We start from the raw sequence: 24424 nt of genomic DNA on the forward strand, positions 1-24424 counted from the left end.
CTTAGAGCCTAGTCGTGTGTTTGGGATTGAAGTCACACACGTGGGGGCAACGGACGTGTCGTTCAGCTGGAAAAACGACGACACGGGTGCGTCTACGTATAAATACGTAGTGATGGATCTAGAAACTGTCCGTTTTGTGGGCAACCAGACTTTCAGTGCCACAATCACAGATCTGAAACCTGGGACCTTTTATACATTCAGAATCATTCCAGAAACAAATGATGGGATAAAAGGAAGCCCGGTAGCCATAAATGTCACCACAAGTAAGTTGGCCTTTCCTTCTCAGTAGCGGGGAAAAACAACCCTGTTTGAATTCACATATTGATTTTATGCTGCTTTGTCTCTGCAGGCAGTTATTTAAAAGTGATTATTTTATTAAGTAGGACTCGGGAAAGCTATGATGGTTCCACTGAATATTTAAATATCCAGGCTGATCACTGAAGAGTAGTGCATTGTTTCTTTCAACAGTTAAGGTTTTAGAGCATTCAGATTATTCTTAATTTAGGAAAATTTGGATAGTTGGGTTTTATGTTTCGTATTATTTTTTGACTCTTTAAATAGGATATTTATAGCCCAGTGTGATTTGGGTTTACTGGTGAACTGACTTGACAATTCGTGTCAAGTGGATTATACATCAGGAGATGAAAAAATCAAAGCTATTAAAAGCAGAAGGAGTGCAAAATACTAAATAAGATAATCCTTGAGTAGGAAAAAAATCATAAAACTACATTTTGATTTGCTTGAATAATATCTTAACATCATTAACTTGAAACTACCTTAGTTCACATGCTTAATGTTGAACGTTTTAAGAATCCAAATAACTTTTCTTCTGCTTTTTGCATACACCCCTGAAGTTAATACTTTTCTGAAATGAATGGGGAAGACTATCCTCTTGAGAAATTTGAGTGTATTGGAATTTGGAGCAAATTAAAAACACACTTTAAAATTAAATGTGCACTCCTGGATGCAGCTCCACTTGACATATTTTTGACTTCTAATTGTAAATACCTTTATGTTTGTCAACTTCCATTAACGCGCATGCTTCTATCACTTTGTCATTCTGTACTTCCTATTCCTAATGTTTATTCCTAATGTTTGTTGAGTTCGTTTGTTGAGTTTCTAGACTGTCAGCTCATTATGGGCAGGGAATGTGTCTGCTAATTCTCCTGTAGTCTACTCTCCCAAGCACTAGGGAACTCCAAACTTTTAGCACAATAAGCGCTCAATAAATACCATTGATTGATTGATTTGTACTTTGGGCATAGCACTCTCTACTTGATAGAATAAAACAAGCATATAAATTAAAGACATCCCCAACTGATTCAGAACATACAATCCCAGGGCGGGGATGCCAAACACAGAAAAAGCTAATGATTAAACATTAAAGTAAGCCCTTTGCTTCCTGTTCCTTGATCCAGTAATAACAAAGTCCTTAGCATTCTAAATAATTATACAGAAACCGCTTCCTTTGGAAAGTTACTTCAATGCTTAAGTGCTTAGTACAGTGCTTAGCATGCAGTAAGCACTCAGTAAATACGATTAAATGAAATTTGGATTAACTTGGTACCCCTCTAGAATGTAAGCTCATTGTGGGAAGGGAATCTATCTATTGTTACATTGTACTCTCCCAAGCGCTTAGTACAGTGCTCTGCAAACGGTAAGTGCTCAATTAATGCGAATGACTAATTGAATGGCCATCTGTTTTCGTCCCTTACAACCAGCTCTCAATTTACAGGGGAGCTAAAATTTAGGTTATTACTACTCTTTAATGTCTGGGTGATTCAAGAATGTGTCCTGCTCTTCCTCGGTGGTTCCAAGAAGTAGAGTTGCCAAACAAATCTTCTTCTTAGTATTATTAAATCTCCCTTTTGTCGTCATTAGCATCATCAACAGTGGTTTTTATTAATCATTAATAACGACTTCGGAATTTGTTAAGCGCTGCTTATGTGCCACACACTGTTAGACTCAGAACAGTAGCCCAGACCTGAGGCCCAGAGAATGAAGTGACGTGCCCAAGGTCACACAGCAGACAAGTGGTGGAGCCTGGATTAGAACCCAAGTCCTTCTGACTCCCAAGCCTGTGCTCTTTCCACCAGGCCACACTGAACCCTGGAAGGTTAGAGAGCCCCCCTGGGGGATTTGAAGGGCTGGAAGGCTTAATAATAATGATAATAATGGCATTTATTAAGCGCTTAGTATGTGTAAAGCACTGTTCTAAGCGTTGGGGAGGTTACAAGGTGATTAGGTTGTCCCATGTGGGGCTCACAGTCTTAATCCCCATTTTACAGATGAGGTAACTGAGGCACAGAGAAGTGAAGTGACTTGCCCAAAGTCACACAGCTAAGTGGCAGAGCTGGATTTGAACCCATGACCTCTGACTTGGAGCTGGGATTTGAACCCATGACCTCTGACTCCAAAGCCCGTGCTCTTCCCACTGAGCTATGGTGCTTCTCTATAATAATTGTATTTGTTAAGCGCTTACTACGTGCCAAGCACTGTTCTAAGCGCTGGAGTAGATACAGGGTAACCAGGTTGTCCCACATGGGGCTCACAGTCTTAATCCCTATTTTACAGGTGAGGTAACTGAGGCACAGAGAAGTTAAGTGACTTGCCCAAGGTCACACAGCAGACAAGTGGCAGAGCCGGGATTAGAACCTGTGACCTCTGACTCCCAAGCTCAGGTTCTTTCCACTGTGCCACACCAATAATAATAATGGTGGCATTTATTAAGCGCTTACTATGTGCAAAGCACTGTTCTAAGTGCTGGGGGAGATACAAGGTAATCAGCTTGTCCCACGGGGGGCTCACAGTCTTAATCCCCGTTTTACAGAGGAGGTAACTGAGGCACAGAGAAGTTAAGTGACTTGCCCAAAGTCACACAGCTGCTAATGGCCGAGACAGGATTTGAACCCATGACCACCGACTCCAAAGCCCGCACGCTTTTCCACTGAGCCACACTACTCAGAAATGGTCTCCCATGAGGCCAGACAATGGGAAGATCCCTGCAGTCCTTACACTCAGCAATACAAAAACAAGTCCAACCGGCTCCAGACAGTGCAGTGCTCTGCACACCGAAAGCGCTCAATAAATACCACAATTAGAGGATACCCAACTCCGAACCTTCTGTTTGGGACCTGTGTGGATATGGACGGACTTGGCTTTCTAGAGAAGCAGCGTGGCTCAGTGGAAAGAGCCCGGGCTTTGGAGTCAGAGGTCACGGGTTCAAACCCCGGCTCTGCCAGTTGTCAGCTATGTGACTTTGGGCAAGTCACTTCACTTCTCTGGGCCTCAGTTACCTCACCTGTAAAATGGGGACCAGGACTGTGAGCCCCCCATGGGACAACCTGATTACCTTGTATCTCCCCCAGCGCTTAGAACAGTGCTTTGCACATAGTAAGTGCTTAATAAATGCCACCATTATTATTATTAGTGTGGCATAGTGGAAAGAGCCCAAGCTTGGGAGTCAGAGGTCACGGGTTCTAATCCCAGCTTTGCCACTTGTCTGCTATGTGACCTTGGGCAAGTCACTTAACTTCTCTGTGCCTCAGTTACCTCACCTGTAAAATGGGGATTTTCAGTCGCTCTGAAGCCAATATAGTCCCATTATCTTCAACATTAAAAAAATAACTTCTAACCCTCCAAGAGAATTTTGATGGTTCCGTCCGTTGGGTGTATTTCGGCATCTTCTTTATAGGTTTTGAAAGGGTCACTTGCTGTAAACTCCAGAAGCATACTTATGACTGTTGGCTCATTGTGGATGGAGAACTTGCCTACTAATTCTGCCCTGTTTGTACTCTCCCACTTGCTTAGTACAGTGCTCTGCACGCAGTAAAAACATGCAATAAATATGATTGATAGATTGAGAAGTTTGAAACGCTGCTTCCCCCAGTACTGTTTCAATACCCGTTCCACCACCGTCTTTTGGGGGCTAGTTTTTGAGTCCTAGCCCGCGCTTTTTGAGAATCAAACTGCCAATCAGGGATATTTTTGGAGCAGTCGCGGTGTGCAGAGTCCCATACTAAGTGTTTGGGAAAGTACATAGTTTACAGCAACAAAATTTACAGCACGTTTGCAGCAAGTGACTCTTTCAAAACCTATAAAGAAGATGCTGAAATGCACCCAACTGATGGAGCCATCAGAATTCTGTTGGAGGGTTAGAAGTTATTTTTGTAATGTTGAAGAAGCTGGGACTATATTGGCTTCAGTGCTACTGAAAAGAGATTTGCTGCAGGCCACACCTAGCCTTGTGGAGGGCACGATGGCTGACTTCCTGTGTTCCACGATGACTAAGCTACCAATGGCTCTCCAAAGGCTACCAATCAACCTACGCATCAGGCAAAAACTCCTCACTCTTGGCTTCAAGGCTGTCCATCACCTCGCCCCCTCCTACCTCACCTCCCTTCTTTCCTTCTCCAGCCCAGCCCGCACCCTCTGCTCCTCTGCTGCTAACCTCCTCACTGTGCCTCGTTCTCGCCTGTCCCGCCATTGACCCCCGGCCCGCCCACGTCCTCCCCCTGGCCTGGAATGCCCTCCCTCTGCACATCCGCCAAGCTAGCTCTCTTCCTCCCTTCAAAGCCCTACTGAGAGCTCACCTCCTCCAGGAGGCCTTCCCAGACTGAGCCCCCTCCTTCCTCCCCCTCCCCATCTCCCCGCCTTACCTCCTTCCCCTCCCCACAGTACCTGTATATATGTGTATATATGTGTTTGTACATATTTATTACTCTATTTTACTTGTACATATTTATTCTATTTATTTTATTTTGTTAGTATGTTTTGTTTTGTTGTCAGTCTCCCCCTTCTAGACTGTGAGCCCGCTGTTGGGTAGGGACCGTCTCTATGTGTTGCCAACTTGTATTTCCCAAGCGTTTAGTACAGTGCTCTGCACACAGTAAGCGCTCAGTAAATACGATTGAATGAATGAATGCATACACAGAGTTGGTAGATGATATCCCTGGCCACAAAGAATTTATAGTCTACAGGGGAAGAACAGCCTACAAAGGTTACTTATTATAATCAGTGTTCTCCTAACGGGTGTAGACGTATAAGATGACCTCACAGTGGATGGTCAATACTATTCCTACTATTACTATGATAATTGTAATAATGGTATTAAGTGCTGTGTGTCAAGCACTGTTCTAAACTCTGGGTAGATACAAGCTAATCAGGTTGGATACAGTGCTTGTCACATGGGGCTCACAGTCTTAATCCCTGTTTTGCAGATTAGGCAATGAGAAGTGGAGTGACTTGCCCAAGGTCACAGAGCTGGCAAGTGGCAGAGCAGGGATTAGAACCCAGGCCCTTCTGACTCCAGGCCTGTGTTATAACCACATGCTGCTTCCCTAGCAATATCCTTACTATCCCTACCCTTACTATCCACACTAATAATAATAATAATAATAATAATAATAATAATAATGTTGGTATTTGCTAAGTGCTTACTATGTGCCAAGCACTGTTCTAAGCACTGGGGGAGATACAGGGTAATCAAGGTTGTCCCACGTGGCACTCACATTCTTAATCCCCATTTAACAGATGAAGGAACTGAGGCACAGAGAAATTAAGTGACTTGCCCAAAGTCACCCAGCTGACAAGTGGTAGAGGCGGGATTAGAACCCATGACCTCTGACTCCCAAGCCCATGCCCTTTCCACTGAGCCACACTGCCCCTCTAATACTATCCATACTAGTACTACCCATACTTTTATTATCATACTATCCATACTCTCCATACTTCTATGTACTAGCCAGCTTTGGTGGGAGCATGGCTGGGGCCCACCCTGACCTCTAGGCTCCCCGCTCTCAGAGGCAGCCCTTCCTGACTTTTGGGGCTTCAAAACATTGAAAATCTTTTGAAAATTCCCATTCAGAGTTATTTTGGAACTACTGCCCGACGCACAAAAACAGAAGCAGCATGGTCTAGTGGTTAAAGCACAGGCCTGGGGGTCAGAGGTCCATTCCCGGCTCCGTCACTTGTTCACTGTGTCACTTTGGTCAAGTCACTTCTCTGTGCCTCAGTCACCTCATTTGAAAAGTAGGAATTAATGGCATTTGGCATTTGTTAAGCGCTTACTATGTGCAAAGCACTGTTCTAAGCGCTGGGGGGATACAAGGTGATCAGGTTGTCCCGCGTGAGGCTCAGTCATCATCCCCATTTTACAGATAAGGTAACTGAAGCTCCGAGAAGTTAAGTGACTTGCCCAAGGTCACACAGCAGACATGTGGCGGAGCCGGGATTCGAACCCATGACCACTCACTCCAAACCCGTGTTCTTTTCACTGAGCCACGCTGCTTCTCTTAATGTTGTGAGCTCCATGTAGGACATAGACTGTGTCCAACCTGATTAGCTGGTATCTGCCCCAGGGCTTAGTATAGTTCCTGGCACATAATAAGCGCTTAGTCAAATTATTGATTGGACTCAAACTTGTACATTAAGGTAATTTCTCACCATTTGCATGATCATTAACCTAAATCTCTAGATTTTAAAACAGTTACCATCCTCCTTTTTTCTTTCTATCTCTGTGGCAGAGATAATAAAAAGGGATTATATAGAGCAGATTCTATGATCCTTTGGCCCTGATTCTTGTACAACGGCTGCTAATTATTTCTGGTTTTGCAGTGTCTATATGTATGTGTCATAGTATTCAAATACCATGCCTTTTATCTCTTATCAATCAGTCTTATTTATGGGGTGTTTGCTGTCTGCAGAACACTGTACAAAGTGCTTGGGAGAGTACACTGTCACAGAGTTGGTAGACATCTTCCCTGCCCACCACAGGCTTACAGTCTAGAGTGGGGAGAACTTGTATATGGAAGATGGAAGAATTTGTGAAACCAGGTGTTACTATGTTCGGGTGGATTTCACCCTTCTGGTTCTGGGGCAGATAATGGTCTATTTTATTTTTAACAGAACCGAGTCCAGTATTCGATGTCCATCATACGAACGTTGGTCCAACGGAGGTCAGCGTGGTCTGGCGGAACAGTGACCCTGCTGTAGCTACATACCTGTATCGGATGCTCATTGAAGAGAATGGAACTGCCAACCAGACTTCCCAAATTATGCAAGTTAACATCACAGAGCTGAAACACGGCTTCCAGTGCTGGGCCAGAATTGATCCTGTAGAAGGAAATGAGCCTAACGAGAACATAGGCCCCAGTACAGGTGAGGAGGAATTGTGCTCTCTGCTGAACTCCAGCTCAAGTGAAATTGTGCCAACTCCTTTGCCTCGAGCATTTTCCGTAGTATGAGATTGTGGGAAAGGTGGATGTGGTCAGAGGGAAGGAACCCTTGGCCATTATGAGTCGGTTATGTTTAAGGAAAAAGTACCATTATAAAATTACAGGAAATTGCCTTTTCATGCTGGGGTATGTCAACTTGGTTTGCGGAAGGCGAGATCCTGGTCTTTCCACACAGATGTCTTTCATGCATTGTTTAAACCCAGAAATGAATCCTTTATTTGGTATGCCTGTTACAGTGACCAATTCAACAGATGTCAGTGTAACCTGCCAAAAAGATGTGTCCACAAGTGTGACTCCCGAAGGTGAACAGGCACCCCAGCTGACCCGAGTTAATGTTGTGGGATTGAAACCCAGTACCCAATACACAGCCACAATTTTTTCCCAAGCGGCTGATGGGACCGAAGGAGACCCCGTGACTATGGAAATCTGGACAAGTAAGTTGGATCCGCATTTGGAGAGGGTGCAGTTGAAGCCACTGGGTTTTCGTCACATCATCATCATCAATTGTATTTATTGAGTGGTTCCTATGTGCAGAGCACTGCACTAAGCCCTTGGGAAGTACAAATTGGCAACATATAGAGACAGTCCCTACCCAACAGTGGGCTCACAGTCTAAAAGGGGGAGACAGAGAACAAAACCAAACATACTAACAAAATAAAATAAATAGAATAGATATGTACAAGTAAAATAAATAAATAAATAAATAAATAAATAGAGTAATAAATATGTACAAACATATATACATATATACAGGTGCTGTGGGGAAGGGAAGGAGGTAAGATGGGGGGATGGAGAGGGGGACGAGGGGGAGAGGAAGGAAGGGGCTCAGTCTGGGAAGGCCTCCTGGAGGAGGTGAGCTCTCAGTGAAGCAGCGTGGCTCAGTGGGAAGGAGTCTGGGCTTGGGAGTTGGATGTCATGGGTTCTAATTCCGGCTTCGCCAGTTTTCTGCTGTGTGACTTTGGGCAAGTCACTTAACTTCTCTGTGCCCCAGTTACCTCATCTGTAAAATGGGGATTAAGACTGTGAGTTCTAATCCTGGCTCTACCACATGACTGCTTTGTGACCTTGGGTAAGTCACTTCATTTCTTTGGGCCTCAATTACCTCCTCTGAAAAATGAGGATTGAGTGTGAGCGCCATGTGAAACAGGGACAGTATCCAACCTGATAAACCTGTATATACAGATTCAAATGCTTGAACAGTCGCATCGTAAGTGCTTAACAAGTACCACAATAATAATTAATATTATAACGTTTGCTGGACACAGGTGGTTAGTCGTGCCAGAGTGGAAGAGCCGGCCTTCTTGAACTTCTGACCCCATTTGGCTGGTGCCCTAGTTGGGGATTGGGAGCTGTCAAAGGGCCAGTCTGGTTTGGTTGGGCTAGTCTGGCCTGGCGTGGCTCTGGAGACTGTCCTGGGACACCAGGGACTTTTCTGAGCTCATAGAAGGGCCTGCATTGAGGCTGAAGAAGTAATTTTCAGCTACTGTTTATGGGATTCAAAATAATAATAATAATAATAATAATGATGGCATTTATTAAGCACTTACTATGTGCAAAGCACTGTTCCAAGCGCTTGGGTAGGCTACAAGATTATCAGGTTGTCCCTCATGGGGCTCACAGTCTCAGTCCCCATTTTACAGCTGAGGTAACTGGGGCACAGAGAAGTGAAGTGACTTGCCCAAAGTCACACAGCTGACAATTGGTGAAGCCAGGATTTGAACCCATGACCTCTGACTCCAAAGCCCGGGCTCTTTCCTACTGAGCCATGCTGCTTCTCTATGAAATTAAGGTTCTTCGGTTGGGATGACATTTGGTTCCACTCTCTCCGTAGTCTTAGTTTAAATGGACTACCTCATAAAGAGTTTTTCACTCATATTTGGAGCTTGGTTTTTTAATGGAAATGTAGGCAGACGGAGAAGAGAACCAAGGGGTTGCAAATCTGAATAAAAGGAAAAAAAACCAGGAAAAGTAAAATAACCCAAGCAGCCTTGTCGGTAATAATAATGGTAATACTATGTGCCAGGCACTGTACTAAATGCTGGAGTGAATAACAAGCTAATCGGGTTGGACGCAGTCCCTGTCCCATGTGGGGCTCACAGTCTTAATCCCCATTTTGCAGATGAGGTGACTGAGGCCCAGAGAAGTGAAGTAACTTCCCCAAGGCCACACCACTGACAAGTGGCCGAGGTGGGATTAGAACCCATGACCTTCTGATTCCCAGGCCCCTGCTCTATCCACAGTGCCATGCTGCCTCTATAGGGGATCCTGGAACTTGAGGGAGGGAAGCCAGTCCTCTCCTCCAGAGGGAATGTCGACCTGGGGCAGAGACATCTGAAGGTGGCCTCTTATTCATTCAATCATATTTATTGAGCGCTTACTGTGCGCTCTACTGAGCGCTTATAACAATAAACACAAAAATGAATGTTGACATAGAGAGCCCTGTTGTATCCTTGAAATAATTACATGCATTGACGAAAATGATAATGCTTTTTTGGAAATTCTCTTCCTTCTGCTAGTCATGCTTTGTTTTATCGTTTTTAACAGACATGAGTCAAATTTTCGATGTCCAGGCTGTGAATGTCACTGCGTCAGAAGTGAGCCTAACCTGGGAAAACGAAGATAACTCTTCATCTGCCTACACCTACAGAATCCTTGTTGAGTACGGTAGTGATACTTCATTTCACGCATCATCCGACTGGAGAAGAGCTGTCATCACTGGACTGAATTCTAGCACCTTGTATAAGTTCACTGTGTATCCACAAAGACAGGGTTTTCCTGAAGGCCTGCCAAACTTTACAGAAGCTTATACAGGTGACTTCATGGAGACATAATCTTACTGAATGCCATCTGTTGGTATTAATTACTGAGTACCAGCTCTGTATTAGAAGCTGAATAGAGAGCTTCTGACCAGGTGAACAGATGGCAAGGGGAGTTTAGTGGAGAGTAGCAGCTGGCAACAGAATCATTGGGGCATCTATTAGCTTGCAATTTGTGGCATTTGTGTTTCTTGCTATTTGAGTGTGTGTGTGTGGTTTTGGCTGGTTGAAGGGGCGGGTGGAGGGATGTGAGGTGGTATTTCATCACAGAACAATTCACATTCCAAAGAAAAGGAGCTCCCCTGCTTCCATTCATGATAACTTCTCCTCTTCCTCCTCTGAAGAAGTGGAATCTGTTTGTCCCCCCATCCCTTCATTATTTGGAGGGGTTTGTTTTCAGTGAATTAAGTTTAGAAATGATAGAGATTAGGTAGCTTTGGAACAAGAGAAACTTTGTTTTCTCTGGCCTTTGGGCAGCATCGATGGTGCTAATAGTAGTGATAATAGTAATAGTATGTTTTAAGTGTCTGCTTTATGCAGAGTGCTGTATTAAGAGCTGGGAAAGAAGGCCCTGGAAGGAGAGTGTGAGAGGAGCGTTGGAAGTTTCTCTAAGGTTCTGGTTTAGGTGGGTTCAGCTTTCTTCAGGTCAGAAGTGTTAGGATCAAGTGTTAAGATCAAATGATCAGAACTCCTCCCCTAGAAAATCTGGGATGATCTGGTTTCCAGAGTGGCACTGTCTGTACTAATTTAACTGCTGAACTCTGAATATAGTTCATTGAACTGAAAATATTTGGAGGGCCAGTCTCTGTTTTCAATTTAGGAAGCATTCTAGTGGTTCTGAATAAAGCAGAGAGAAGCAGCGTGGCTCAGTGGAAAGAGCACAGGCTTTGGAGTCAGAGGTCATGGGTTCGAATCCCGGCTCCGCCACATGTCTGCTGTGTGACCTTGGGCAAGTCACTTCACTTCTCTGAGCCTCAGTTCCCTTATCTGTAAAATGGGGATTAAGACTGTGAGCCCCCCGTGGGACAACCTGATCACCTTGTAACCTCTCCAGTGCTTAGAACAGTGCTTTGCACATAGTAAGCGCTTAATGAATGCCATTATTATTATTGAATGCCTTTCTTTTTCCCTTACAGCTCCACAGCCAGTTTCCGACTTTCGGGTGACAAACGTCAGCACAACAGAAATTGGATTAGCTTGGACCAGCAATGATTCTACATCTTTCAGAATACTTATTACAGAACCTACATCACCTCCTAGGAATGAAGTATTTACAACAGAAAGTGCTGTGATAAGAGAATTAGAACCTGGTACCACTTATACCTTTGAACTCTTTCCACAAATAGCAGGTACAACTGAAGGAGCATCTGAAAGAATAAGCATCACTACCAGTAAGTTGTTGAATGTACGGAATGTTTTCTTGGGACAGAAGCCCATGGTGAATTCAGCTCAATATTCTGTGTCTGTTAGTGTCACAAAGGCATGGCTCTTTCCTTGACATCCACCCTCATAGCGAAGGATGTGTTTCTCCCACTAGACTGAAAGCTCACTGTGGGCAGGGAACGTGTGTACTGACTCTATTGTGTTTCGTCTAGTACTCTGCATGCAGTAAGTGCCCAATAAATAACAGTGACTGATGGATTGCTTAACCTTCCCAACTAAAAATCCAGCATGGGCTTATGGCACACATCTCTATTTAAACCCTTCTGAAGCCTCCTAACTTGGCCAACGTTTCAATCTACTGGTCCTTTTTAAAAATCATAATAATCCGTATAGATGCCAGCCATTTTTTTTTTCTATTTTTGAATCTATTGTTTTCCTCCTGCCCCACCAGCTGACATACCTACCACCTGCTGGGTAAAGGGACAGCTCTTTCAGTGAATAAACATTTTCAGGGCATTTGTTAGAGCACATGTTAGTCACTTGGAAATTTTATATTAAATGGTGATCTTTTGACAAATATAGGCCCCAGGCTGGGTACAGGTATCACTGCTTCGGCAGTGTAGGTGCAGATCTGCAAATCCCTATGCAGTGTGAAAACTGGTTGGAAAATAATTGAAATAGCAAATGTCTTTTTAAAATTTTAATGGTATTTGTTGAGCATTTACTATGTGTCAAGTACTCTTCTAAGTGGCGGGGATAGATACAAGTTTATCATGTTGGACACAGTCCCTACCCACTTGGGGCTTACAGTCTAAGATGGAGGGAGGAGGATAGTAATAATAATTAAGGCATTTATTAAGCACTTACTATGTGTAAAGCACCGTTCTAAGCACTGGGGAGGTTACAAGGTGATCAGGTTGTACAATGGGGGGTTCATAGTCTTACTCTCCATTTTACAGATGAGGTAACTGAGGCACAGAGAAGTTAAGTGACTTGCCCAAAGTCACCTAGCTGACAGGTGGCGGAGCCGGGATTTGAACCCATGACCTCTGACTCCAAAGCCCAGGCTCTTTCCACTGAGCCACGCTTCTTCTGTATGTAATCCACGTTTCAAAGATGAGATAACTGAGGAACAGAGAGGTTAACTAACTTGCCCAAGGTCACACAGCAAACAGTTGACAGAGTTAGGATGAGAACCCAGGTCCTCCGACTCCTAGGCCTGTGCTCCTCTCAGTAGGCCACAATGCTTCATAGTACAGTGCCTCGCACTAGTAAGCGCTTAACAAATGCCATAAGTATTATTATTATTATTAGCAGTTTAGGTGAAATTCAAGGAAGTTATGGAAGGGAAGTCTTAAAAAGTTGGTTACAAGCTTTGAAAGATGATAACAAAGTGACTCTTGTGCTTCCTGTTTCTCTGATATCTCCTCCTGATATTTTAACAGTGGTCATTAGCATCTCGTGGGAATTTGTACTGCTTAAAAATCACTTTCTAGTATAGAGCGAATTTTAAATCATGCATGTTTTCACCATGCTTTAGAACACTTTTAGGTAGAGAAAATTCCTCCTGCATCACTTGTCTATCTGGATAGGATGTGAAGCGACATCAGAAGAAATGATTGCTCAACATGTATATATGTTGTCGGCTACATTGGTCAAGGCACATGTACAATAACACAAGTTTTCTTTAACGTGGATTCATCAATACCATGACCCCTACTCTATAGAATTGAGTGTAGTTGCTAGTGAATGATTGAGTCAATCAGTGGTATTTACTGAGCGCTTACCATTTTCAGAGCATAGTATGAAGTGCTTGGGCAAGCACAGAATAAAACTGATAGATACAGAACCTGCCCACAAGGAGTTTACGGTCTAGCAGGGGACTGATAAACAGGCTTGCCCTGCAATTCTGTCATTTGCTTGCAGCATTACTCCTGGCAGATAATAATATTCATGTTATTTAGTAAGTGCTTATTATGTCCCAAGCACTGTAGTGAGCATCTGATCATGAAAATCCAATCAGGGTGATAGGAAATAATCTGATCAGACATAGCGTCTAGGGTGAGGTTCATTGTACTATAAATCACAGCTGTATTTTGGAAACTCATTTCTTTCCCAGTCGCAAAAATGAAAACACACATTATAACAGAAATGAGTGTAAGGTCCAGTACATTCATTCCTTGAAAGATACTCATCAGTGAGTCATCTGAAAGAAGCAAGCAAATGCACTGAAAATTCTTGTGATTCATAGGAACATTTTTTGAAGGCAGAGAGATTCAAATGCTTGGGAACTTTTAATGAGACAGGGGTGAGATCACTGTGGATGATCCTTTGCCTCTTGAAATAATGCTGTTGATCCCTAAAGTTGTGCCAAAAAATGCATGTATTCCGCAGTAGACTGGAAATAGAGCATAATCTGAAATCTTTGTCTCAAATTGAGCTTCCCCAAAGTGGATTATATGTGACAATGAAAAATGCCAAAGTTAGGAGCCATTCAAGAACGAATTTTATGGTTTGGTTATAATGCATGTAAAATGTACCTGTGAATGTAGCTGAGAGAGGAGGGGAGGGATTGTTGGAGTTAATCTGAGGATAAAGAGAAGGAAGAACTTCACTCTACTGTGAAGTTGACCCAAATGCAAAGTTTTGAGAAAAGTTTGTAAAATAGTTTACAAATGAAGAGTTTGAGAAGCACCCGACAGGACAACTAAGAATAATAATAATATTAATAATTGTGATATTTAAGTACCTTCCTACCTATCAAGCACTGTATTAAGGGCTAGGGTAGATAAAAATAACCAGGTTGGACTTGGTCCCTGTCTTACATGAGGCTCACAGTTTAAGTAGGAGGGATAACAAGCATTGAATCCCCATTCTACAGATGAGGAAACTGAGGCACAGAATGACTTGCCCAAGGCCACACAGTAGGTAAATGACAGAGCCGGGATTAGAACCCAGTTCCTCTGACTTCCAGGACTGTGCTGTTTCCACTAGGATAAGCCGCCTCTCTGCAAATATAACTGCATTGCTTAGATGAAAAATGAATTGCTGCTAAGAAGGCTTACTTGAACCCCAGCAGGATGGTCAAGTGCTTAGTACAGAGTTCTGCACACAGTAAATGCTCAGTAAATGTGGCTGATTGACTGATGGTCTAGTGAAAAGGGGATTTGACTCCATTTCAGGAGTCCTGGATTCTGCTTTCTATTCTGTCGCTGATTAGCTGGGCAAAGTCACAAACACTTTGACTTGAATTTTCCTCATCTATTAATGACTGTCCCTTTCAACTTTCCGTTGATCAGGTCCAAAGTGAGATAGTAGATCGGAAAATGTTTAATTTATAGGAGCAAAGTAACTAGAGATATACAGAATGATATGCTATCATTGTCTTGGGGGCAGAGTAGCATAGTTTTTTCTCTAACATTGAAAGTGAAGTGAATTCAGTAGTTTTCTAATCCTCCCAGTGGGGTTAGGGTCTGCTAACTGTTCATAGCACATATGTATATAACTTTATATGCATATGGAGTTACCTACATGATAATTTATTTTAGTATCTAGTCCCCCACTAAATTGGGAGTCCTCAAGGTACCTTGAGGACTTGGTTTATGTCTACTAACTTTATTGTTCGCTCTTACTGTTGATTTCTCTATTTTTTTTAAGGAATGCCCTTTTATTTATAATGTCACCACATTGATGTGTATTGCTTCTATTTTTTCTCAAATAGTCATTAGGGTAGTATTGGACGTATAATTTTTTTATCATCCCATTTTTTCCCTTTTTTGATGTGCATTCTTCCCCCTTCTTTTAAACAGAACCCAATGCAGTGTTTGATATCCGAGTTGTAGGAGTGAATACAACTACAATAGAATTAGCATGGAAAAACAATGACAATGCTTCTGACACCTACCTTTATCGCTTATCGGTGAATGGAGATGAACTTTGGAACCAAACGTCTGTCTTCAAAAACGCTAGCATCACCGGGCTAAGCCCTGGTACACCCTATAACATCACAATCTTTCCAGAAGTGAAAAATCAGACAGAAGGGAGACCAAACTTTACAGTTGTATATACGAGTAAGTCTTTCAAAATGTCGTCTTGCTTCCATCATTGTCAAGGGAGGAAAGATTAAGTTGACTAGAAAAGGTTCTGTCTCTCGCATGGAAATGGTGTTTAAATTAATGAAATTTATCAATTTCATTAATTATATTTAATGTTAAACATTTGTATTGGCATAACTTCTGGTCAAGTCATACAGTATGGTGGCATAGGTAGACAGAACTGGCATTTACTTTAGAATTGGTGGCTAAAATCCCACAATGACTTAATGTGCTCACCATTCTTTAGAGGAACTAAATATTTTTTCCCATGATTGTGAAAGAAAATCAAAAATAAATGAACTGCATTTAGAAGAAAAAGGCTTTGTAGGAAATTCAAAAGCAGCTTTTTTCTAAGAAGACTAATCTTTTTAACTATTGTCTAAAATTTTATTTGCACCATTCCACAGTTGGTGATCATTAACGTCTCTCTCTGGAATAATTTAGCTTTAGTTGTTTGTTTTTTGGATTCAGTAAAGGTTCCTGTATTCACTTATATCTCACTAAGTCCTCCTTTCCTCTTCTCCCACTCCCTTCTACATCACCCTGACCTGCTCCCTTTATTCACCCTCCCTCCCAGCCCCACAGCATTTATGTACATATCTGTAATGTATTTATATTTATGTCTGTACCTCCTATCCCCAGACTATAAGCTGGTTGTGGACAGGGAATCTGTCAGTTGTATTGTACCTTCCCAAGTGCTTAGTACAGTGCTCTGCACACAGTAAGCCCTTAATAAATATGATTGACTGACTGACTGTTTTTTTTTTTTTATTGACCAGGACCTAGCAAAGTGTTTGGCATTGAAGTTTTGAGTGTTGCCACAACAGAGATGACCTTAAGATGGCAAAACCAAGATAATGCTTCTGCTGCATATACCTATCTCATATTTATTGAAAATAACGAAACTGCCAGAAACCAGACATCTAATGTGCCAAGTGCTAGCATCACAGGTTTAAGCCCTGGTACTTCTTACACATTCAAAATAGTTCCACAAGCAGGGGATCACTTTACTGAGGGAGAGCCAGTCAGCAGTGCATCAAAATGTACAGGTAAATGTCAGGGCCCTGAAAAGAAATGCTTTCTAGGGTGTATCAGTGTATTTTTTTCACCTGTTTAATTTTTTTCCCTTGTAATTGATAGTTCTTTGGCTTTCCTTTTTCACAAATGTCACAATACAAATTAGAAAATGAAGAAAGGGAGGAGTAAGTTCTGGGATCATTTTAATGGAAGATACTACCGAACAGAAGTGTTGGGAGTATGTTGTAGATGGATTGCAAGTAGAGTTTAACACCTTAGAGCAGCTGGATCACTGCATCCGGCAATAAAATAAATTATGGATGTACACATAAGTGCTGTGGGGCAGAGGGTCAGGTGAATATCAAGTGCTTAAAGGGTGCAGATCCAGCTTGTGGGCAGGGAATGTGTCTTCCTCCTTCGTTATACTGTCTGAATCACTTAGTACAGTGCTCTGGACACACAGAACAAGTGCTCGATACATATGATTGATTGATAGGTGACAGAAGGGAGAGGGAGTAGGAAAAATGAGGGCTTAGTTGGGGAAGGCGTCTTGGAGGAGGTAGGATTTTAATAAGGCTTTGAAGGTGGGGAAGATAGTGGTCTGTCGTATGTGAAGGTGGTGAGGGTGCCACACCATTGGGAGGACATGGGCAAGAAATCAGTAGTAAGATACATGAGTCTGAGGTACTGTGAGTAGTTTTGGCACTGGAGAAGCAAATTATGCAGGTCTGGGCTGTAGTAGCAGATCACTGAGTTTAGTAAAGTAGGAGGGGTGAGCTGATCGAGTACTTTAAAATAGATACTAAGGAGTTTCTCTTCGATGTGAGGTGGATGGGAAGCCCTTGGAGCGGAAAGACATGAATTGATCTTATTTCACTGAGTCAATCATATTTATTGAGTGCTTGCTCTGTACAGCGCACTATACTGAGTGCTTGGGAGAGTACAATATAAAATGAATCCACCTTGTTTATTTAAGCGCTGCTACTTGCTTTCTTCTCTTTCAGTCGCAGCACCCTTGACTTCATTTTGGTGCGAACCTGTGCCCAAACAGCCTGCCCTAATTCTGAAGTGGATTTGCCCTCCTGGTACAAATACCGGTTTCAGAATGGAAGTGATCCACGGGGAATGGAGGAATGAAACCCATCTTCCAGCCTGTCACTCCACAAGTGTGACAAATGTGACCCTTTTAAGTTACGCCACTTCTTACAATATCAGTGTAACAACCCAGTCCTGTGGAAATGAGAGTATTCCGAGAGAAGAAAGCTGTGTTACGGATATCACGGGTGGGTTATAAAAATGTGTAGGTGACACTTTCAGCATTATGCAGTGATTGTGATTGGAGGTAGTGGTATCAGAATGTAGTAAGCACTTAACAAATGCCATCATTATTATTCAAATGAAGATTTCCTGATTGTTATTCATTTTATAGCTTATAATTTGCATGAAAATTTGGCAGTATAGTATCATTTTAGTGAGGCAAGGGCTTGTGGTAGATTAATTTGGGGAGAAAATTCATATTCAGCATCTTGTGTTTTATAGATCACGGGATATAACCTGAAAGAGAAGGGATGAGTTTTTTTGATAATGAGACCAAGAATAACTAGCAAAAATTATTTCACTGTGATTTGGGAATCTCTTGTGACAGGCAAAATCCATTTATCCCTGATTTTATTGCCTTATAAACTGACACCAAACCCAAGAGCTACATCATTCAGAGATCAATCAGTGGTATTTATTGAGCGCTTACTGTGGGCAGAGTAGTGTACTAAGTGCTTAGGGTAGTTCAATACAACAGAGTTGGTAAGCACGTTCCCCTCCTCTAACGAGCTTGCAGGTGATGCATATGGGATGATGGGTCTATCAGTGGTATTTATTGAGCGCGTACTGTGTGCGAAGCTCTGTACTGAGTCCCACATTGTAATCAAAAATACTGTTTTGACAATTAGCAAATATCCAGCATTAACACACCCAGAGATTGGGACTTTCTCACAGAGATTCTGTATGCTCTGGGCAGGGAGGCTGTCCTGAAGCAGAGAGAGTCTGTGGAAAAAGTGCTACACCTTCCTGGAATTTCTAAGGAGGAAGTTTATGTCCTTGTTTTTCTGAAAATAATAGGAAAATAGAGAAGCAGCATGGCTAAGTGGAAAGAGCACAGGCTTGGGAGTCAGAGGTCATGGGTTCAAATTCTGACTCTGCCACTTAGGTGTATGACCTTGGGCAAGTCACTTAACTTCTCTGTGCCTCAGTTACCTCATCTGTAAAAATGGGGATTAAGACTGTGAGCCCCAAGTGGGACAACCTGATCATCTTGTATCCCCCCTCGCAGTGCTTAGAACATTGCTTTACACATAGTAAGTGCTTAACAAATATCATAAAAAAATACTAAATGGTGTCATCCTGAGGGACTTAATCTACATCTGCATTCTTACTGGTCTAATGGAAAGGGCACAAACCTGGGAATCAGAGGACCTGGGTTGTAATACCAGTTCTTCCACCTGCCTGCTGTGTGACTTTGCATAAGTCACTTCACTTCTCTGGGCCTCTATTACTTCAATTGTAAAATGGGGATTCAGTACCTATTCTGTCTACCATTTAGACTATGGGCCCCGTGAGGGGCAGGGATTGTGTCCGTGCTGATTAACTTGTATCTATCCCAGTGCTTGATAGAAAATAGCACTCAGCAAGTACCATAATCATCATTATCATCGTAACATTGTCCAGAACTAGCCGTTAGACCTACTCAGGAAGGTTGTACCCCAAAAGGGCAGCAGACATACAGGTGAAAAGTGTGTAATCCACAACACTGGGAATATTTCTATACTTTCCCTTTGATTAGAATGGCTCCAAGAGGAGGCAAGTATTATCATGCGACACTTCATTATTTTCTGTTATTAATACCGAAATAACTCTCATTTTGGCACAGATCCTCCTGAACCAGTCGAACCGCCAAATGTTATTTCCGTCAGTCACAATTCACTGAAAGTGAAGTTCAGTGGGTTTAATGCCACGAATGGACCAATTAAAGCATATGCAGTAATCCTTACAACAGGTGAAGGTAAGGAGCTCCTCTTTGGTTAGGTTCCTGCATCATGGCCTTGTGATAGTATCATCATTTTGGTGTCCCCTAAGGTTGTTCTGGGAGAAATGTGTCCATGACTTTGCTTTGGGTTGGAGACGACCCGAAGGCATAAGACAAGACAGAGTCAGTCAGTTATATTTTTTGAGCTCTTACTGTGTGCAGAACGCTGTACTAAGCACTTGGGAGAGTACAAGCAGCGTGACTCAGTGGAAAGAGCCCAGGCTTTGGAGTCGGAGGTCACGGGCTCAAATCCTGGCTCTGCCAATTGTCAGCTGTGTGACTTTGGGCAAGTCACTTAACTTCTCTGTGCCTCAGTTACCTCATCTGTAAAAATAGGATTAAGACTGTGAGCCCCCCGTGGGACAACCTGATCACCTTGTTACCTCCCCAGTTTTTAGAACAGTGCTTTGCACATAATAAGCGCTTAATAAATGCCATCATTGTTTCTGTTATTGTTACAATATGGCAATATAAAAGTAAATGTTCTCATTCAGATAAATATTTGTTTTGCACTGTAGCTTTCATTGTCTGTAGCTCAAACGCTGAAAGGGTGATTTTGCTGAAGGGTTTAGGTTCCCATCATGATTTCTGCACAGAGCAGGTTCTTTTTCAGGTTGTGTAATGTCACAGCAGTTTTGGTTTTAGGAAGAAAGTGATCAAGTTACCATGTGTGCTTATCACAGTTGGGGGCCTGGATTTTCAAAGACGAAGTTTTATTAGTTATTAAAATTTTCCATTAAAGAGGTTTTCATTGCCTTTTGGGTTCGTTGCTTTCAAGGCGTAAATCTAAATTCCACTTGGTTTTACTTAAGGCCTTGGCTCTTTTTTATAAGATAGCCACTGGGATATTTGAGTTCCTTGGGTGGCTGATACCTGGGAGACCTTGGCTACCCACTCCCCCCCCCAAAAAAACTTTGGGACCCCATTTAACTCTAAACCCTAGACTGGATCCTTTTCAAAATAGTGGTCTAATAATAGAGACCAACAATTTGAAATCAATCAATTATATTTATCGAGTGCTTACTGTATGCAGAGCATGGTACCAAGCACTTAGAAGACTACAGTATGACAGAGGAGATAGACAGGGAATTTAACAGTCTAGCGGGGGGAGAGAGGAAGGGAGAAGAACATTAATATAAATACAGATAGATACCTAAGTGCTCTGGGGGAAATAAAAGATGCAAGTACAGAAGGATAATGATGATGGCTACCCATTCTTGTGACAGACTGAAGCCACATGCCTCGAGAGGCATTCAGGTATCTGGTTTATTATCTGGTTTCATTAACAAATTTGAGATGGTTAAGTGATTTGCGCCCTGTCTCTATGAGTCAGGGGTAGAGCTGGGAGATTTAGGATTCTTGAGTCCCAGTCCTTAATTTTTGCCAATTTTACACCCTTAACCTTTCCCTGAGCTTATGAATGGCTGTTTGACTCAGGGCCTGATTTACTTAGAAGGCACTTACTTAGAGAACTGTGGTGTGAATACAAATAATGTTTGGGTTGTTTCTGTTTTGTGAGCCTTTTACTTGTTTTAATTGTGAATAATGTGTTTATTTCATAGGTAACCCTCGCAAGAACGTCCTGAACTACTCATATGAGGACTTCAAGAAAAAGGAATCGAATACTTATGTGACTTACTTTATAGAAATTGAAGAAAACAGAGCCTCAGTCTTGTCCGATGACTTAAAATATGAAGTTGAAGTGGGAAATGAATCCACTACAGGAGGCTATTTCAATGGGAGATTGGAACCTCTTAGCTCATACCGGTATTTCCCTAGCTAACCTTTTGTTCTACTTCCAAAATGTGTAGTACAATGCATGGCATTCATTAGGTCCTCAGTAAATACTCTTAATACTGTTATTACCCTATTGCAGCTTGCAGCTATTGCAGCTTGCAGTTATTACCCTATTGCAGCTTGAAATTTAAAGCCAAATCTTGATTCCCCCCACCATGATTGTTTTTTTTTTTTTAGAGAAATTTGAATGTTTACATGATTTAACACCCTTTCCTTCTTCTTTTCAACAGCACCAGTATCGCAGGCTTCACCAAATTTAACTTTAGCAAACAAGGACGCATTGAGGAAGAGAAAAGCTATGTGTCATTTACGCCATTTTCAAATGCAGTATCGTTACCACAAGATCCAGGTAGAGAGAAAAAAATGGGCAAGAGGGAATAGCTTTTTATGTTTGCTGTCATGCTGTCCATAATCTCTAGAAGAAACCCAGGAAGCAACAGAGTATATACTTTATTCAGTGTTGTGGTAATAATAATAATAATGGTAGCTAATGCCGTCAGATTTTTTTGGTGAGTTCAATAAGTAGCTGAATGTTTTTGCTTGTCTTGTTCACCATTTCTTAGCTAAGTGAAGAAAAGAAGTGGGACCCTCTTTAAAGAATTTCATTTGTGTCTCTTACTATCTCTTTCTTTGATGTCTTCAGTTTATGCTCCTCTTCTGCTCTTCGAGTTAAAACTGCTAGTGGTAATGGCATTGGCCCATTACCCATTTCCTTTTCACTTCCAGAAATAGGCCTTTTCTCCTTCTCTTCATTCAAGTAGTCCTAGTGTCTCATTCTTGCTTGCCACACCACTATGTATCCCTATTCAACCTTGGAATGGGAAATTTGCTGTGTCCTAAATTGATTTTTTAAAAAATATCCTTGAAGGATGACTGTGCTAATAACTAGGTAAGAGCAGAAGAGTGCGGCTTCACGTAGGAGAAAATGCAAGTTTCCTGAAACCACTTTGGCCTTTTGCCTTTCAAACATTTCTGACATCTGAAGAGCAGACTTGCCTCATCCAAGCTTGATCTCAGTCAGTTGTTATGAGTGACATGATTGAGTTCTCGTATGTTTTTTCCACCAGGTGTCATCTGTGGAGCTGTATTTGGGTGCATATTTGGTGCCCTTGTTGTAGTGGCTGTGGGAGGCTTTATCTTCTGGAGAAGGAAAAGGTGATTTATGTTTCCTAACTTTGTTTGGCAGGGACTTGAACTTTTTATTTAGAGCAATCTTGGGGATGGAGCTTTGAAGGGGTGGGGCTTAAGGGGAGGAGGGAGAAGCAGAGTAAAAGGGAGAAGAAGAGGGGGAGAGGAAGAGAAGGGAAGGAAAGACATGGCAGTGATTGAGCACTTCCTGTGTGCAGAGCACTGTACTAAACGATTGGGAAGGTACAGTACAACAGAATCGGAAATTTCCTGTGGCCACCTCACGTCTCGTAAATAGAGTTCCTACCTTTCCTTTGTAAGGGCACTGGAGCTTGTTATTCTAATGAATGCCCAGGCCTGGATTCATGCTCCAGTCCTATCCATTGTTAGACCTTGGGTTCCTTGTTGTGTGAGCAGAAGTTATGAAGAACTCATTACAGAGATCAAGGTAGAGGTTATGGTAGGATTGGTGAGACTGGAAGTGGGGCAACATTTTGGGTTAGGGAAATTTTGTTACCACTGCTGGGAATTAAAGTTTTAGATGCCTGCTCTACCTTCTTATTCTTTTGATGTATTTCAAGGAAGCAGTCGTCAATGGTGTCTATAGGAGGTACATTGCCTCTGGGTGAATTCAGAATATCTTTGGCTTATCAAGTCAGAAAACCCACTTTCTAGAATTTAATGCAAGGCCGGTTAGACCTATCATGGATTAGTACTGCTTTTACATTTGATGGTGAAAGCGTGTGGAAGCTGTGTTTTCCCTTAAGGCCATCCTTTAATATTTGGAGCTTATACTTACTAGCTCAATTCAGGAATGCTTAATTAACTGAAGTGTTCTGCAATTTTTTTCTCTCTCTGAAACACCAATTGAGTCTTTTTCATCTCTTTCACATTAGGATAACGTAGTCACAAGAAAAGTCTTGTCAGAAACTTGTCAGAAATAGGTGATGGGGCCAATTTCAATCCTAATGGCATTGATCCATGGGGTGGGAAAGGGAAGGAATAAGCAAACCTAGCTCTTTATATCAATGTTTTGTTCAATTTTGTTGAAAATCTGGTAGAATTTAACTTTAGCTAAAGATTCATAAAGGGCATACATGAGAATTTATTTACCAAGAGAGGGTTCCTGAAAAACTGTGGAATGTTTTACCGGTACTTTTGGTCTGATATGTATTTTTTTTGGTACAGGAAATATGCAAAAAACAATGAAGTGTCCTTTTCTCAAATAAAGTGAGTTAATATTTCATCTGCAAGTCATGATTTTAAAGTTACACAGTGGGGAATTTGAGTTGATTTGATTTCTACTGACACTTATGGGCATATCTAAGCATTACCTGTATATATGTATATATGTTTGTACATATTTATTACTCTATTTTACTTGTACATATTCTATTTATTTTACTTTGTTAATATGTTTTGTTTTGTTATGTGTCTCCCCCTTCTAGACTGTGAGCCCGCTGTTGAGTAGGGACCATCTCTATATGTTGCCAACTTGTACTTCCCAAGCGCTTAGTACAGTGCTCTGCACACAGTAAGCGTTCAATAAATATGATTGAATGAATGAATGAATGCCTGCCATTGAGAAATCCCCACCCAGGTGGCTTTACCTGCTAAGGCGGGGGCCACTAATAAATTTCATAAATACGTCAATGGAATATGTAGTCAATGCACAATGAATTTGTATTTTATTCTGTAGAATTTATTGTTTTTCAAGTATTTTCTGAGTCACTTTTTTATGAGAAAAAAGTGCTTCTAACAATATGGCTTATGACTGTGTTTAAACCTAAATGCCAAACTACAATGGTTGACTGTTTGTTTTTCTCTCCCTTTTTATGTCAGACCAAAAAAGTAAGTAAACTGATTTATATTTTC

General features: G+C 41.9%; 1 protein-coding gene across 1 annotated transcript in view; it reads left to right on the forward strand.

Moving 5' to 3' along the window:
* PTPRJ (protein tyrosine phosphatase receptor type J) overlaps positions 1–24424 on the forward strand; it is a 98453-nt gene that overhangs the window by 58896 nt on the left and 15133 nt on the right. Inside the window, exons 26-39 of the mRNA XM_038765224.1 lie at positions 6–263; positions 6907–7158; positions 7472–7669; positions 9780–10046; positions 11188–11442; positions 15244–15504; positions 16308–16577; positions 17550–17828; positions 19469–19600; positions 21187–21391; positions 21652–21770; positions 22489–22576; positions 23738–23779; positions 24392–24400. Coding sequence (XP_038621152.1) covers positions 6–263; positions 6907–7158; positions 7472–7669; positions 9780–10046; positions 11188–11442; positions 15244–15504; positions 16308–16577; positions 17550–17828; positions 19469–19600; positions 21187–21391; positions 21652–21770; positions 22489–22576; positions 23738–23779; positions 24392–24400 — 2635 coding nt within the window. The remainder of the gene's footprint in view (positions 1–5; positions 264–6906; positions 7159–7471; positions 7670–9779; positions 10047–11187; positions 11443–15243; positions 15505–16307; positions 16578–17549; positions 17829–19468; positions 19601–21186; positions 21392–21651; positions 21771–22488; positions 22577–23737; positions 23780–24391; positions 24401–24424) is intronic.

This window comes from Tachyglossus aculeatus, chromosome 22 (assembly GCF_015852505.1).
Source record: "Tachyglossus aculeatus isolate mTacAcu1 chromosome 22, mTacAcu1.pri, whole genome shotgun sequence".
In the NCBI taxonomy this organism is placed as follows: domain Eukaryota; kingdom Metazoa; phylum Chordata; class Mammalia; order Monotremata; family Tachyglossidae; genus Tachyglossus; species Tachyglossus aculeatus.